Below are 13,461 nucleotides of genomic sequence, written 5' to 3' on the forward strand. Positions count from 1 at the left end.
TAGGTCTCAAAAAGTGTCTAATTAACTAAAATGTTTTAGAAATAAAGTCAGTGGTATTTAGGACATCTAGTCAAGTGCTTATGAGGTATTTGTATTATCCTTTTTTTTTTTCCATGTTCAGCTACTACTTTATACCTCTACTACTCCACTGCTTGGTAGCCGGGGCAATCAAGATTTCACACACTTAACATCTCATAAAATATGATAACATGTTTTGCATCATAACGCTGCTTAAAAGCAAATTAATCAGTTAATTAATTAATCAAGTTAATCAGTTAATGAATTGAAACCGCGACAGGCCGCTGTCAGTAAGTTTTACTTGAGATACTTGAAATCAGATTTGTTTTACTAAGATTTCAAATGCCAGACTTTTGCTTTTATTTATCTATTTATTAGTTTGTTAGTATACTATAACGACTGTTGGACATTTTTACGTAAAGTACAAGTATTCCATCTAAAAACTGCATTTACTTGAATAAAACACCCAAAACATGGTGAAAGCATGGTTAAAGTTTTTTTTGTTTTGTTTTTTTTGTTCCTCACGCACTCACTCGCACATCCACCCACTGGGGGGAGGAGGGAGGAGGAGGAGGAGGAGGGAGGGATGAAAAGGAGTGTGGAGGGCTGCATCAATACAAACTCCTGCCTGCACTTCTCGGAGCTACTCCCCCCCCCTCCTCCTGAAGCAGCAGAGGCACGCAGTCTTTCTCCGCAGACTGTCCGGTCCTCAGAGGGCTTAAAAACACCAGGAACAAAGTGCGGGACACGCACCGCAATGGGGACGAGCTGAACCGCAGAGCGAAGGAACGAGGTCGGTCGTCTGATTCGCTCGTGCCGTCTTTTGAACGGTGCGCTGGGAGAGGACGCGCGCGGAGGTTCTTTTTCATTTTTTTTTTATTATTAGCTCGCGACGATTCCACATCCGAGACGTTTAACGGCCAAAACGGTCGCACGAGCCAGTCACCTGAATACCTGCAGCGTTTTCTTAACGCTCACACCGAGAGAGGACGGAGACGAGGCGGAGAGACCGCAGTACCAGGAGTGTGGGGGGGGGGGGGTGGTGGTGGTGGTGGACCGGAGAAAGTTTCTCGAGCTTGGCGCAAACACAGCGGTTAAACAATGCGGTTGACCCCGACAAAGTCCCTTTCATCGGCGGCAGCCCTGGTAATCCTGCTGGCCGTCCGCTGGTCCGGCGGCAGTAAGTAAACATTTACGTGCTAGGTGGCTACCAGCTAGCTCGCCTTTTTGACATTTGAGTAGTGGCTGATGGTGATACATGTCTTGGTTATTAGCGCTGTTAACGTGGGGTGTGTGTGTGTGTGTGTGGGAGGGGGGGGGATGTTTCGCAACCGTTCTCCCCTGTTTTCGTGTGCGGAGTTGTTTGACCTTCTCTCGCAGGTAAATTAACTTGTTTTGGCGTGTTTTTTTGTTTGTTTTTGTTTTGGCGTGTTTTTTTCTTTCAGTTGAATTGTCCCCTGAAGAGGCGAACCAGTTCCTGAGCAGACACAGGAGGGCAAATCAAGTTTTCGAGGAGACGAAGCAAGGGCACCTGGAGAGGGAGTGTGTGGAGGAAAGGTGCACGAAAGAGGAGGCCAGAGAGGTGTTTGAAAACGACCCGGAGACGGTGAGTGTGTTCACGACTTAAAAGCCCCAAAACAAGGTTGAGGTGCCACCAAACCATGCTTCCTCTCTCTGAGCGCTGCAGTCCCACAACAAACTCAATCAAAGCACCGTTACCAGCGAGGTTATATCACATACTGCAACTCGTGCAAGGTTTACATCATGTTCATATTGACAGCATATTGATGACTGTAAAGTGACACCAGCCGAATGATTCATAGCCTGGGCTGCTGGTGTTCATGCTCCAATAACTCCAGCACACGTAACATCCCAGTATCAAAGACTCGGCATGTTTTCTTTTTGTTTGTTTTTGTGACACGCAATTGAGTCAGCCTGACTTAAGTTTTAGCTTATGAATTCCCGTGTTTGTGATGACATTTATCATCCCTGCATGTCCTTTCATACTTGAGTGCAAGTGTGTTTTGCATTTCCTGAAGTTTGGCCTCATTTAGTGCATCTGGCTGAGGTTGTTGCCAAATGTGGAAAACACCTGGATATCTTTTTTTTTTTTTTTTTTTTTTTTTTTCAATCTGTGAAAGCTGATCAGCTGTTTTTCTCAAATGTGTTTGATTCAACACAGCCATGCACATTACCTCACTAATCTCAATATGCTCTCTCGCCCTGTTTTTCTGTTTGACATTTAGCAACAAACAGAATCCATTGTACTGCGTGTGCTCAGGAATATTTACTGCAGATTAGTTAGCCATACATGAATGTATAGATCAGCCTTTCCAGCCATGCAAATACATAAGCCTATTGAATATATATATATATATACAAACATGTGCTGAATATGCAAATAAGCTGTGTCAAGAAAACATGAGACTGAGGCTGAGAGTGCAACCTTTCTCAGTGAGATAAGTGAGCCATTCATAATTTCCCAAACCCCTTTAAAATGTAAATTGAAATATCAGCAACTGGTACATCCTGAAATTGTTGAATGTTTCTGATTTTCTTTTTTCTGTGTAGTCGATTTGATTTGTTTTGTAAGTGACTCAGATTGAGACGTTTACATGGAGGTAGCATTACACTGGTGATGCTGTGCCCTTCAAATGTCACGCCTACTCTTTGAGATTTGTCGCTGTTGAATTGAGAGGGATCAAATTAGGCAATCAATGACTCAGAGATTACTTGTAAGATTAGTCAAGCAGAGAGACATGGAGGCAGAAGGAGGACTGACGGAGGGAGGATTAAAATCAAGTTGAGCTGGGTTCGGGGGAAAAGGTGAAGTCAGGTGGTGTGGAAAGTAAAAGAGTGATTGTACGCTTGAAGTTTCTAACCATGCCGTGACACAAAGCTGCAGTCTCATTCATAGCTGCATTATTCATTCTTAAAGTGCCCGTCTCTGACTCTGCATTTCCTTCTGCTGCAGCTTTGTGTCTCTGCAGAGAGAGAGAGAGAGATAGACTTGGGAGTTCCTGGGTACTCACGATCATCCTCGAACTCGCATGCGATCACGCCTGGTCTCACTCAACATGGTTTCTGGTCTCATTCGTTAGATGACCTTTCAAGAGGGACAGATAGCCGATAGTCTCAACTGACTATCGTGTCAGGGCCAAGTTCAGTAATCGTCTCGTTAGTGCTGGGACCACACTACATCTTATAACAAATGTTCCTCACATTTGCAAATCAGGTTTTTAATCAGGCTTTACATTGTGTAAGATGTCCTTAACTTCAGCAGAATTTTGCCTGATCACTGACACTTTACAAGACATCGTCTTCACCTAACCCTGCTGCATCTGGCACCGACTGCAGCAAATCTCAGATTTTGACCTACATGTGGAGGAATGCTGCAACCAGCATGCAGGAGGGATTCCTACCATCAGGAATGCAGAGAATTCTCAGGCAGCTCCTAATGAAGGGCTGCACCTGTTAGACAGAGCAGATTACAGAGTAATCATGTCATAATCTCTGTCTAAATAAAATGCACACCCATGAATGGACAACGGTTTATGAATCACATTTCCTTTTAATGAGTAAAAGCACAGAAATAAGATGTAAAACAAAACCAAATCCTAGATAATGTCAAGTATTAATGGAACCCCCCCCCTAATTGCAAGCAATTATTTAGACAATCTTATCCTATTTATATTTTTTATTTATATGCGTATATAATGTTATCCTCCTCTGTTTTTCCATCTCTTCTCTCTGATTCAGGACTACTTCTATCCCAAGTATTTAGGTAAGTTTTCATTCTGCTTTAAACCCTTCACCCACAACACTCACGACAACCAACTCCATTGATTATATGTTTATCATCTCGTCATCTCATCATTTTAATTTCTTTTGTTTTTTGTCTCTGTCTAGCTTGTATGGAGAGGTTTGGAGATTCTGAAAAGAAAAAGCAGGATCTGGTCACATGCGTCCACAGTGAGTTTTATCTCCACTGATCTGTCTGTCGACTTCCCATCATCGCTTGATTGTCAGACTACGAGTCCTCCTTTTCTCATTTTTTTTTTCCACAGACTCTCTCTCACTCTGTCTTTCTTTTCATTGTGCAGCATTCAGAGACAGGCAGGGTTGTGCTGCACTGCAGTATCACGGCTCTGCATCACACTCGGGCGTTCACTCCCCCTAAGTCGAATAGGAATATGAAGGAAACATGTGCTGTGTTACTTTCTTATCGCAGCATGACACACCTAACTGAGTCTGTGGCTTTAAGGGGGTCTGATTATGCGACATGTGCGTCAGCTCAGGTATCTATGAGTAACATTGCAGCACTTGGCTTCAGTGATGCTGCACACCGGTGAGAATGAGTGACACACCCCTTCATTCGTCACATACTCACCCACTTTTTGGGCAACTGCACAAAGCTCCTCCGTTGGTTGGCTCAGCAGAGGAGTGACGTGAGTGGAGCGCAGGTTTTGTGCTGCATCAGGATACAGGACCGACCCGGCTTTACTGCTATTGGCTGAGGAGTCTCTGGGTGGGGGTTTCCGTGACTCAGCTGCAGCATCGTGGCTCTTTAACATACGGCAGTGCTTCTTTTTTTTTTTTTTTTTCTTTTTCACCAACTGTCAGCACACAGTCTCTTTCTCACCACTTCTCTCTGCCTCCATCTCGCCCATCTGTTTCAGTGCAGTCTCGTAGTGGCTGGTATGCCGGTATCAAAGCAGATCATGGCTTTCCTCCAATGCCATTTATGGAATATTTAGGACATGGAATTTGAAAAACACTGCATATTATGGAAAGACATACCAAAAGCGGAGTTCATTGTCAGCACAGCAGATGTGTCAGTTCTCCCATTCCTCCCTGCTTCTATTCTTAGTCTGCAGTTTGCAGTATTTGGGGAGTTGCACTGCAGAGAAAATAGATACAAATAGATCTTTGGAAATTTCCTGTTCTCTTGCATATATTGCACATCAAATGATTGGTGCTGCCTTGTAACCTTTGTAGGTTGGGACCCGGCAGTGTAACTTGCTGTTAAAGGACCACTTAAATCTTAAGTAGAGGAAATAATGTGGCTCCTGCAGCTACGCTGCTTGCTAATAGACGGCCATGTATCCCTAACCAGGACCTTGGGCTGACATAGATTGGATTTATTTAACATCTGCACTCCCTCAGTAGAGATTAGGAAAGCATGTATGTACTAATGCTGAATCAGATACTTCCCTTGTCACTCCAACTGTGAGGCGTGTTGCTAAAAGCTGTCTTCATTTTGATTTGTCCTGAAGGCCACAGAAGTAGATGGATGCAAATGACTGGAACTCAATTGAATGCAGTATGTTTATCATAACGTTTATTTTGGTGAAATATTTCTAACATTTCTAAAAAAAAATGTACAGAGTTAGACGACAGCGTCATCACTTCAAAACTGCTTGGTGATTGACATGCAGGAATAAATCACCCACAAATCAGTGCACCATTCTTCCATTAATTGAGTTAATTACTGCCTAATACAATAAGATGGTCCGTGCATAAATCTTCATTTAACCTGATGGTGGGGCTTAATTTTGTTGGTGCTGTAACTCAGTTCTTCGCCTCACTCAGCATTGATCGATTAATGGGCTCATCCCTATAGTGCATTTATTTGGTGATTCAACAGTCTCCCCTTATTTCACTACTGATTGTTGAGTCAGCATATTTTGCAAAATTGTATTATTAAATATCATCTGAAGCCACTAATAGAAGCTTCAATGACAAAAAAAGTTTCACAGTTTTGATAGTTTTACAAGTATGATACAATAATAATATGTAGTTTTGTGACATTATCATCTGCTGAAAAATGGCCCGAGTTAAAAGTTGTGCCCTTTTTGTTTACTATGTAAACCTAACCGTCTCTTGGTCCTCTCATTTTCTCCCGTCTTTATCCTTTTTTGTCTGCCTCTGAACTCACGCAAACATGCCCAGACTTGTCGAGGACTCAAACTCCACTGCTAGCAAAAGGAAACTGTTTGGGGAGAGAAAATATTTACACACTCCTACACAAGCTTGGAGTGAAAGAGAGTGAAAATATTCAGTAGACAAATTAGGCAAAGGGAAATGAAAAGACAGATTAATATCTATTTGATGTTGTCTCTTGAGAGGTTGAGGACCGGTTCGGTGGGAAGGACTGAATTAGGGCTTCTCTGGAAGTAGAGCTTAGCCAGCATTAGGCTATTTATACTGAACTCCTGATATGCAGAACATAAGAGATGCCCTTCCTCTGTCTGGATGGTATACAGTTACACTCACTGGATGCATCCCTAACTCAATTTTGAAGCAGTAACACTTATTTCTCTGTCTGTGTTTCTCTCCCACTTTTAAGATATTCCAGACCAGTGCTCGCCTTCTCCCTGCAACGCCAGAGGTACGGTGCGCTGCGAGGACAAAAAGGGCGACTTCCTCTGTCACTGTTTTACAGGCTGGACAGGAGCCAGATGTGAGAAAGGTATGGTCATCACTGTGGGAAGAAAGATGCTTCGTAGTTGGACACTGTGTGCTAGAACTCAGCAGAGGTTGAATTTGTGCACCGTCATTCAGTGTCTCTCAGACACACACAGCGTCTCAGCATAGATATCATCACTGTGACCTTGATTCTGACAGCCGGCTCCTGTCATATCCACTGGTGACTTTCCATCACTCCCATCAGTCTCTTATGTCTTAAATAGCACCATTATTTATATCAGTGGCGTTGGAAGTAATTTGACCTTGCAAAGCTTGGTTTCTATTGCTTTTGTTTCACTTTCATCTTTCTCTTTTAACTGTTATTGATGTCATTTATCTTTGATATCCAACTGCTGCTGTTATTGATGATGTGTGAATGGTGTGTCGGGTCAATATGAACTGCATGTACAGGAACTGCAGGAATCCATGTCTCTTTAGAGGTCAAAGCTAGTCTTGTGTTCAGATGTGAGGGGAGGTTTGCATCTGTTCTAAAAGAAGTGAACGTTAAATGTAAATGTATTGAATATTAAGTCTATATGCAGGAAATGGAAAGCACAAATGATCTCTGGGAGGGAAAGAGGAACATGTTTTCTCTGATTTATGGCACAGCCACCGTTCCACACATTTCCACTGTGAGTCATCCTGCCACCTTACTGAGAGGAAACCAAAACAGATTCAGTTTGACTCGGACCGAGCCTTTTCCACTTGACGACCGCACTCCTCCTAAACACTCCGCTGCAGGAACATAGTGTGTCTGTCATTTGTAAGGCGTTTAACAAAGTACAAGTTTGAGTGAGCAAACTGTATCAAACTGAGTATGCACCACTAATCCAAAAAAAAAAAAAAACTTTCAAAATCAATAACTATAAATACAACTCTATCCTGAATTGCGACGGGAAATCTTAACACGAGCCCAGCAGCCCGATGCCGCACGCAGCCCATGATGATGTTTTTCCTGCGTCCATGTTGACCGTGCTACTGTCTCGTTTGCAGATGTCGATGAGTGCAGCAAGGAAAATGGAGGGTGTCACCACGAATGCAACAACACTATGGGTAGTTACCGCTGCTCCTGTCGCCAAGGCTACATGTTGGTAGGACGACACATGTGTAACGGTAAGACACAAACACCAAATGCACTTCATCTAGCAGCTACAACCGTGTCAGTACTGTAACTGCAAATAACACTTTGTTTGAGTTTGCACTATAACAATATTGAATCTTCTTCATACTTTGATGGTTGATATTATTTATGCAGTTAATCTTAATCAGTTAATCTAATTTGCATGAATTTTGATCCTTGCGACTGTTGTTTTGTCTTGGGGGAAATAACTATCATTGTAAGTCCATCAAGTATAGTCCGCTTACTTATATAAAGTAGACCAAAACACATTATGAGCTCTTGGTGTGCACACACAGTCCTTTTTTTTTTTTTTTTTTTTTAAAGCTTATTTAAAGCTGTATGTTTCCACAGATGAGAGAAGTAAAATCATCACGTTGAAATTTCCGTCTGATTTAATGCCTCCATGAAGTAGTTTCAGTGAATTGCTGGAACAAGCACAAACGGTTTGTACTTAAAAAGCGATGCTGTCAAACAGTGTGGAGCCGAGTGTAGGATTACATCATTGCACTGATTAGTTCTCCACTGCTTTGGAGGAAATGTTTTAATAGTTGTGATTCAAGTGGCTTCCTAATCAGGTCCAGCATTTACTAGTGACTGATGTCTTTTTCTGTCCCAAATTTCAGAGGCGCACATTCTCTCCTCCGATGTTTTGTCCTTCAAGTTGACGACTTGGTTCTGTTGAATTTCATCCAGACTTGGATTCCAGCTGACCATTTTGTGTGTCTTTCAGATGTGGACGAGTGTGAGGACTCAGGTGTGTGTGGAACAGCACAATGTGAGAATACGGAGGGTGGCTACGATTGCTTGTGTGAAGTTGGCTACGTCTACGACAACCAAACCAAGACCTGTGTTGGTAAGTGTGTGTGTGTGTGTTAACCTCACAAAAATATAATAGACAGACACGCATAGCTTCATGAGAACTGACTGAGGAGCAGCTTCAGCCTCAGCAGGACTTGATGCAGCTGCGTTGTGAGGTCGAGAAAGGAATGCAAAGACATTTGGAGAAACTTCTGAACAAGTAGGTAACAGGTCACCGTCCACTGTTGTACAGTCTGTCTGAGCCTTCAGAAAAAGTTCAGTCTAGGAGTTAAACACACAAACTGACCCTTTGATTCACATGAACTCGGTACATATTGGTACTGCTAGACAGCTTTATGGCTGCAAATTTGGCCAAATATGTGAGATACAGCTAAAAAATGTTTACTTCATATATTCATTTATATAAAGACATGCTACAATCACACAATATATACCAACCAGCCTTGGAGCTTAATGACTGGAATCAATAGCTCAACATGTATCAATCTGATCTTGTATTCTGTATGTAAAAGAAGTTTGTCCCATGTTTTTTTTACCCCCAATATACGCATTTGGAGACATTGACTAAACTGCTTAACATAAAAAAAAAAGTGCTATTTTAACAGTTGCTAACAACAGAATCAGATAGAAAAACCACAACATCAGGTCTGTTGGCAACAACATGGAAGAAGAATGTGGACTTAAATCAAAGCCATCAATCACTCGTGTGCCCTGTTCTGCTCTGCAGTGGAAACCAGACTTTTCATGACCTCAGTGATCCTCCGTAGAGAATTTATGTTTATTATAGCCAACCGCCTCATGGCCATGTAGGGTTGTATATGGAGCAGGGAGATACCACCCAAACAACGCAAAAGGCCACTTGACCCAAGTGTTGTTTGCATTCCCAGATATGTTGACAGGATAGGGTTGTTTTTTTCTTGCATTCCTGTGGGACTCATGTTTTATTTTCAGCTTTGAAAAATCATGTTTTTAATAATTCCTGCACTGATGAACTGCCTGTTTCTCTGTAATCTTTTTGCACCCCAATTATAACTTTGATCTCTCCGTCTCTCTAATTCCCCCAACTTGCTCTGTCACCTGTCAGATGTGGATGAATGTGAGGCAGGTGTGTGTGCAGAGGAGTGTTTAAACACTCCAGGGAGTTTCCGTTGTCTCTGTGATGGTCGTCAGGGCATGAAGCTGGGGCAGGACCTCCGGAGCTGTAAGGTGAAATACATTAACCGCTGCACATTAACTGGCCCTTTCAAATTCTACCTTTGTTGTTAAACATGAATTAAATGCTGCCTCTTTAATCTATCAAACAATTTTGGGCGGGATATTTAGGTCTTCAAAACTCTTTAAAAAGCATTGAATTCAATTTTCCAACATTAAAAATACTTTAAAAATACTTATATAATATGTTCTTTGTTTTTCTTCATACTTTCATGTTTTAGATTAGATCTTGACTTTATAATCTCACAGTGGGGAAATTTGGTCGCCACAGCAGCAAAGACAAACAAAAAGTGCTCACAATATGAACATTTACAAATACGTACAAGATATAAGAAATAAGATAAATACAAAATAATTATTTTCGGGAAAAAAAAAATTGGATTGTGAAACAGGTCTACGTGGAACTCAGTGAGCCGTGCAGAAACTCTGTACGACTCAAGATGCCGCCTGTGTATTTGTATGTTTCTCGTGAGGTGTCGTCCTGTGTTATATCCGTGTTGTTGTGTGTTTTGTCCTGCAGTCCATAACTCCGTGTATGTTGCCGTCTCTGAAGAGGAACTCCCGTTCTCTTTACCTGGGGCGCATGTTCAGCGCCGTTCCGGTGGTGAGGCTGCGTTTTCGCCGCAGGATTCAAACGGGGTGAGAAAATAGTACAAAATGATTACATTTTTGATAAGCAATAAGCTTACAGTTGACTTTTTCTTCAAAAAAAATGTATTTCATCCTCTTAAAAATGCAACTGTACATCGGTGTCGTTGAGTGATTTTGGCCCTGAACCACTTCCTGTATTGAATTCTTGTACATAATTTAGTTTGTATTAAAGGAAAACGGCATGATAAAAGTTGAAAAAGAAACCCACTTTGTTCGTGCCAAAGTAAAATAAAAAGGAATTAAATTGGTTCTTAAAAGAGATTTTTTTTTTGCTTCTCTCCTTTATGTATTTCTGCTTTAACGTTGTCATAGTGACCCATTCAAACATTGGTACTCGCTGCTCTTCATCTCCATCTCTGCTCCCCACTTCCTAGCTTTTCGGCAGAGTTCGACTTCCGCACCTACGATGACGAGGGGGTGATCTTCTTTGCTGGAGGTCATCTAAACAGCTCCTGGATCGTGCTGGCAATGCATCATGGGAAGCTGGAGCTGCAGCTGAAGTACGGTGCAGTCAGCAGGGTCACCAGCAGTGGACCCATCGTCAATGACGGCCAGTGGAGAAAGGTTGGAAGTTTCTGTCAGAGATGGTCAAGAGCCGTGATACATTGTCCACTTTAGCTTCATCATTTGATTGACAGCTTCTTAAATGTGCCGTTTCTCCTCTCAGATCTCGGTGGAGGAGCAGGGGCGGAGTCTGGTGATTAAGATTGACAGGGAGGCTGTCATGAAGATTGCAGTAAACGGTGATCTGTTTACACTGAAGAAGGGCATGCACGAACTCAACCTCACTGTGGGAGGAGTCCCTTTCAGAGAGGACGGCCTTGTCAATCAGGTGTTTGTTTGTATGTGCTGATGTAAATTTCTTGAATATGCACAAGAAGTAGATTCTCCTTATACATTCCTCAACTATCATTGCTTTATCACGTACTGTAGGTGAACCCCCGTCTGGACGGTTGTATGAAGGAGTGGCGCTGGCTGACGGGTGAAGACACCTCCATACAAGAAACCATTCGATCCAACGACAACATGCAGTGTTTTAGCGCAGAGGATCCAGGGGCATATTACCCCGGCACAGGCTTCGCTCTCTTCAACATAAGCTACGGTGTGTGTTTGTGTGTGTGTGTGTGTGTGTGTGTGAAGCTGTGTGTGTGTGTGCGTATGTGCGTGTGCTTGTTAGGGGCTTGCATAACTAATCCTAACTGTTCCTTCCTGAAGCAGTTAGTCAGTGTTAAATTAGTTTGGTTGACTGAGTTTGCTCTCGTCATTGTAAATAACATTTTGCAACTTTAACCTCATCCTTGTTTGTCGATAAAGTTAACATCCTGCTGTTCTCACTCTTCCTGTTTTGGATTCAGAATCACAGAACCTGAGCATCCAGCTGACCCTGCGTCCTACTTCTGCTATCGGCGTGCTGTTTGCACTTGTTCACCAGGACAGAGTCCCTCTTTCTATCGCTCTGGCCGACTACCATCCCACAACTGAGGAGTGGCGAGATGTGAGCGCATTACAGCTCAGCCTTTGAATGTATTTATAATCGACATGTTTTATGAAAACTGATCCTCTGTGTGTCTTCAGTTTGTTCTGGTATCTGTTGGGGACACCATCATTGCCAGCTCTCCTGCGCCCTTGTGCGACGGTGAGAGCCATCAAATCCAGGTGACAATCTCAGGCAACCACACACTCCTGCTGGTCGATGGCCAACCGGGACGAAGTGAAGACGCCGAAGTTCCTACTGACCTCCTGTCCCAGTCCAGCATCTTCATAGGAGGCCTCCCTGGTGAGGACGCACACTTTAGCTTATAGGCTTTTATTGACGTTATGCTGGAAATTGTTCTGCAGCAGTGAGTTTAAAACTTAATTTAATAATTATTAGTAATAATTAGTTAATTTTTCACCTGTATAATATCCCACTTCTGATATATATTGAAGGCCAGCCTTTATATTCTTATCACATTTTTCCCTAATATCAATATCGGTCTCATTGATCAGGATGTCTTGGTGTAGAAAATGTGCAGAGACACGTTTTTATTTATAAATGTAGATTGTTAAATTCTTCTGATGTTCAGTTGTCTTGGAAAAAGATTATTCTGCCTAATGTATAAACAGGTGAACCACAGCTTCCTTTGTTATATGCATGACTGTCCTGTGCACTCTGCAAAACATCCGCATCGACAAAACATGATCTTACTCAGTGAGTGAGTAATGACCACGAGCATTTATTTTGCTTTGCTTCTTGTAAACATTAATCATCACTTCTGTACTGACTGGCAGTTAGAAACAGCTTTGACATTTCCCATTATAATTTGAAACTTTTTTGTATTTTCTACTGCTCCTCAGGTCACAGTCGGAACGCCTCCACAGTCCATCTTGTGGTTTGCTGACTTGCATGTTGTCATTTCTTTCCCCCAGATGTTTCTCTGGTGTCCACGCTGGTGTCAGCACCCTACAGCGGTTGTATGGAGGTCAGTGTAAACGGACAGTCTCTGGACCTGGACCAGGCCATCTACAAACACAACGACATCCGCTCACACTCCTGCCCCCTGCTGGACTCTCACTAGTGACCGGTGCTCGAGACTGCCAAAAAAACGATCCATAAGCAGTTCATTGAGGCAATGGGGACAATGTCCAATAAATTTATAAAAGCTCTGACTAGCGGGGAGATGTTTTAGATTGGAATGTAACAACAACAACAACAACAACAACAAAAACTGGACCAGGTTTCACTGTGCAAACGAAGCCTTAGCCCAGCATCACCCCCCCCTTGTCCCTGTACTGTGATGACACTGCTGCCTAGAGGCATTTCGGTATTATGACTCGGTCAGATAGTTAGTATAACATCCACTGTACTAAGAAGAAGATATGGGAATATATGCTGCACAACATTGCCTCAAAAACTGCCCATGTATCGAAGCTTTGTAAGTCCACCAGACCACACAGGGCCTTATCCGGATCAGTGCTAAACGGCTGGTCTTGGGTCAGCCTACTACGCCTGGCATCTTGTGCTTAAATGCAGATCTGACTGGAACTTTGTAGGCAGAGTGACTCCTCTGTGGTCGTGTTGCTTACATCCAGATCACCCAAAGGCTCACGTTCACAGAGCTTGAAATAATCAAGTCCTATGAAACAATGGGGACCAGATATATATATCTGATGTAGCACTATATATATATATA

General features: G+C 42.6%; 1 protein-coding gene across 2 annotated transcripts; it reads left to right on the plus strand.

The window, feature by feature from the left end:
• Nucleotides 1–1,060: 1,060 nt before the first annotated feature.
• gas6 (growth arrest-specific 6) lies at nucleotides 1,061–13,461 on the plus strand. 2 transcript variants are annotated; one of them, XM_069697766.1, is made up of 15 exons: nucleotides 1,061–1,198; nucleotides 1,464–1,624; nucleotides 3,778–3,802; nucleotides 3,928–3,990; nucleotides 6,368–6,490; nucleotides 7,480–7,599; nucleotides 8,337–8,459; nucleotides 9,510–9,631; nucleotides 10,158–10,276; nucleotides 10,663–10,852; nucleotides 10,956–11,120; nucleotides 11,222–11,390; nucleotides 11,644–11,783; nucleotides 11,864–12,065; nucleotides 12,698–13,461. In XM_069697766.1, the coding sequence occupies exons 1-15, from the start codon at nucleotides 1,120–1,122 to the stop codon at nucleotides 12,844–12,846; spliced, it is 1,950 nt and encodes a 649-aa protein (XP_069553867.1). In that variant the 5' UTR covers nucleotides 1,061–1,119; the 3' UTR covers nucleotides 12,847–13,461. The 2 variants fall into 2 exon arrangements, with proteins under 2 accessions (XP_069553867.1, XP_069553868.1); XM_069697767.1 differs by lacking the exon at nucleotides 3,928–3,990.

This window comes from Brachyistius frenatus, unplaced genomic scaffold (assembly GCF_029030835.1).
Source record: "Brachyistius frenatus isolate BFR_SWC_R1_liver_20210118 unplaced genomic scaffold, ASM2903083v1 Contig_24, whole genome shotgun sequence".
In the NCBI taxonomy this organism is placed as follows: Eukaryota; Metazoa; Chordata; class Actinopteri; family Embiotocidae; genus Brachyistius; species Brachyistius frenatus.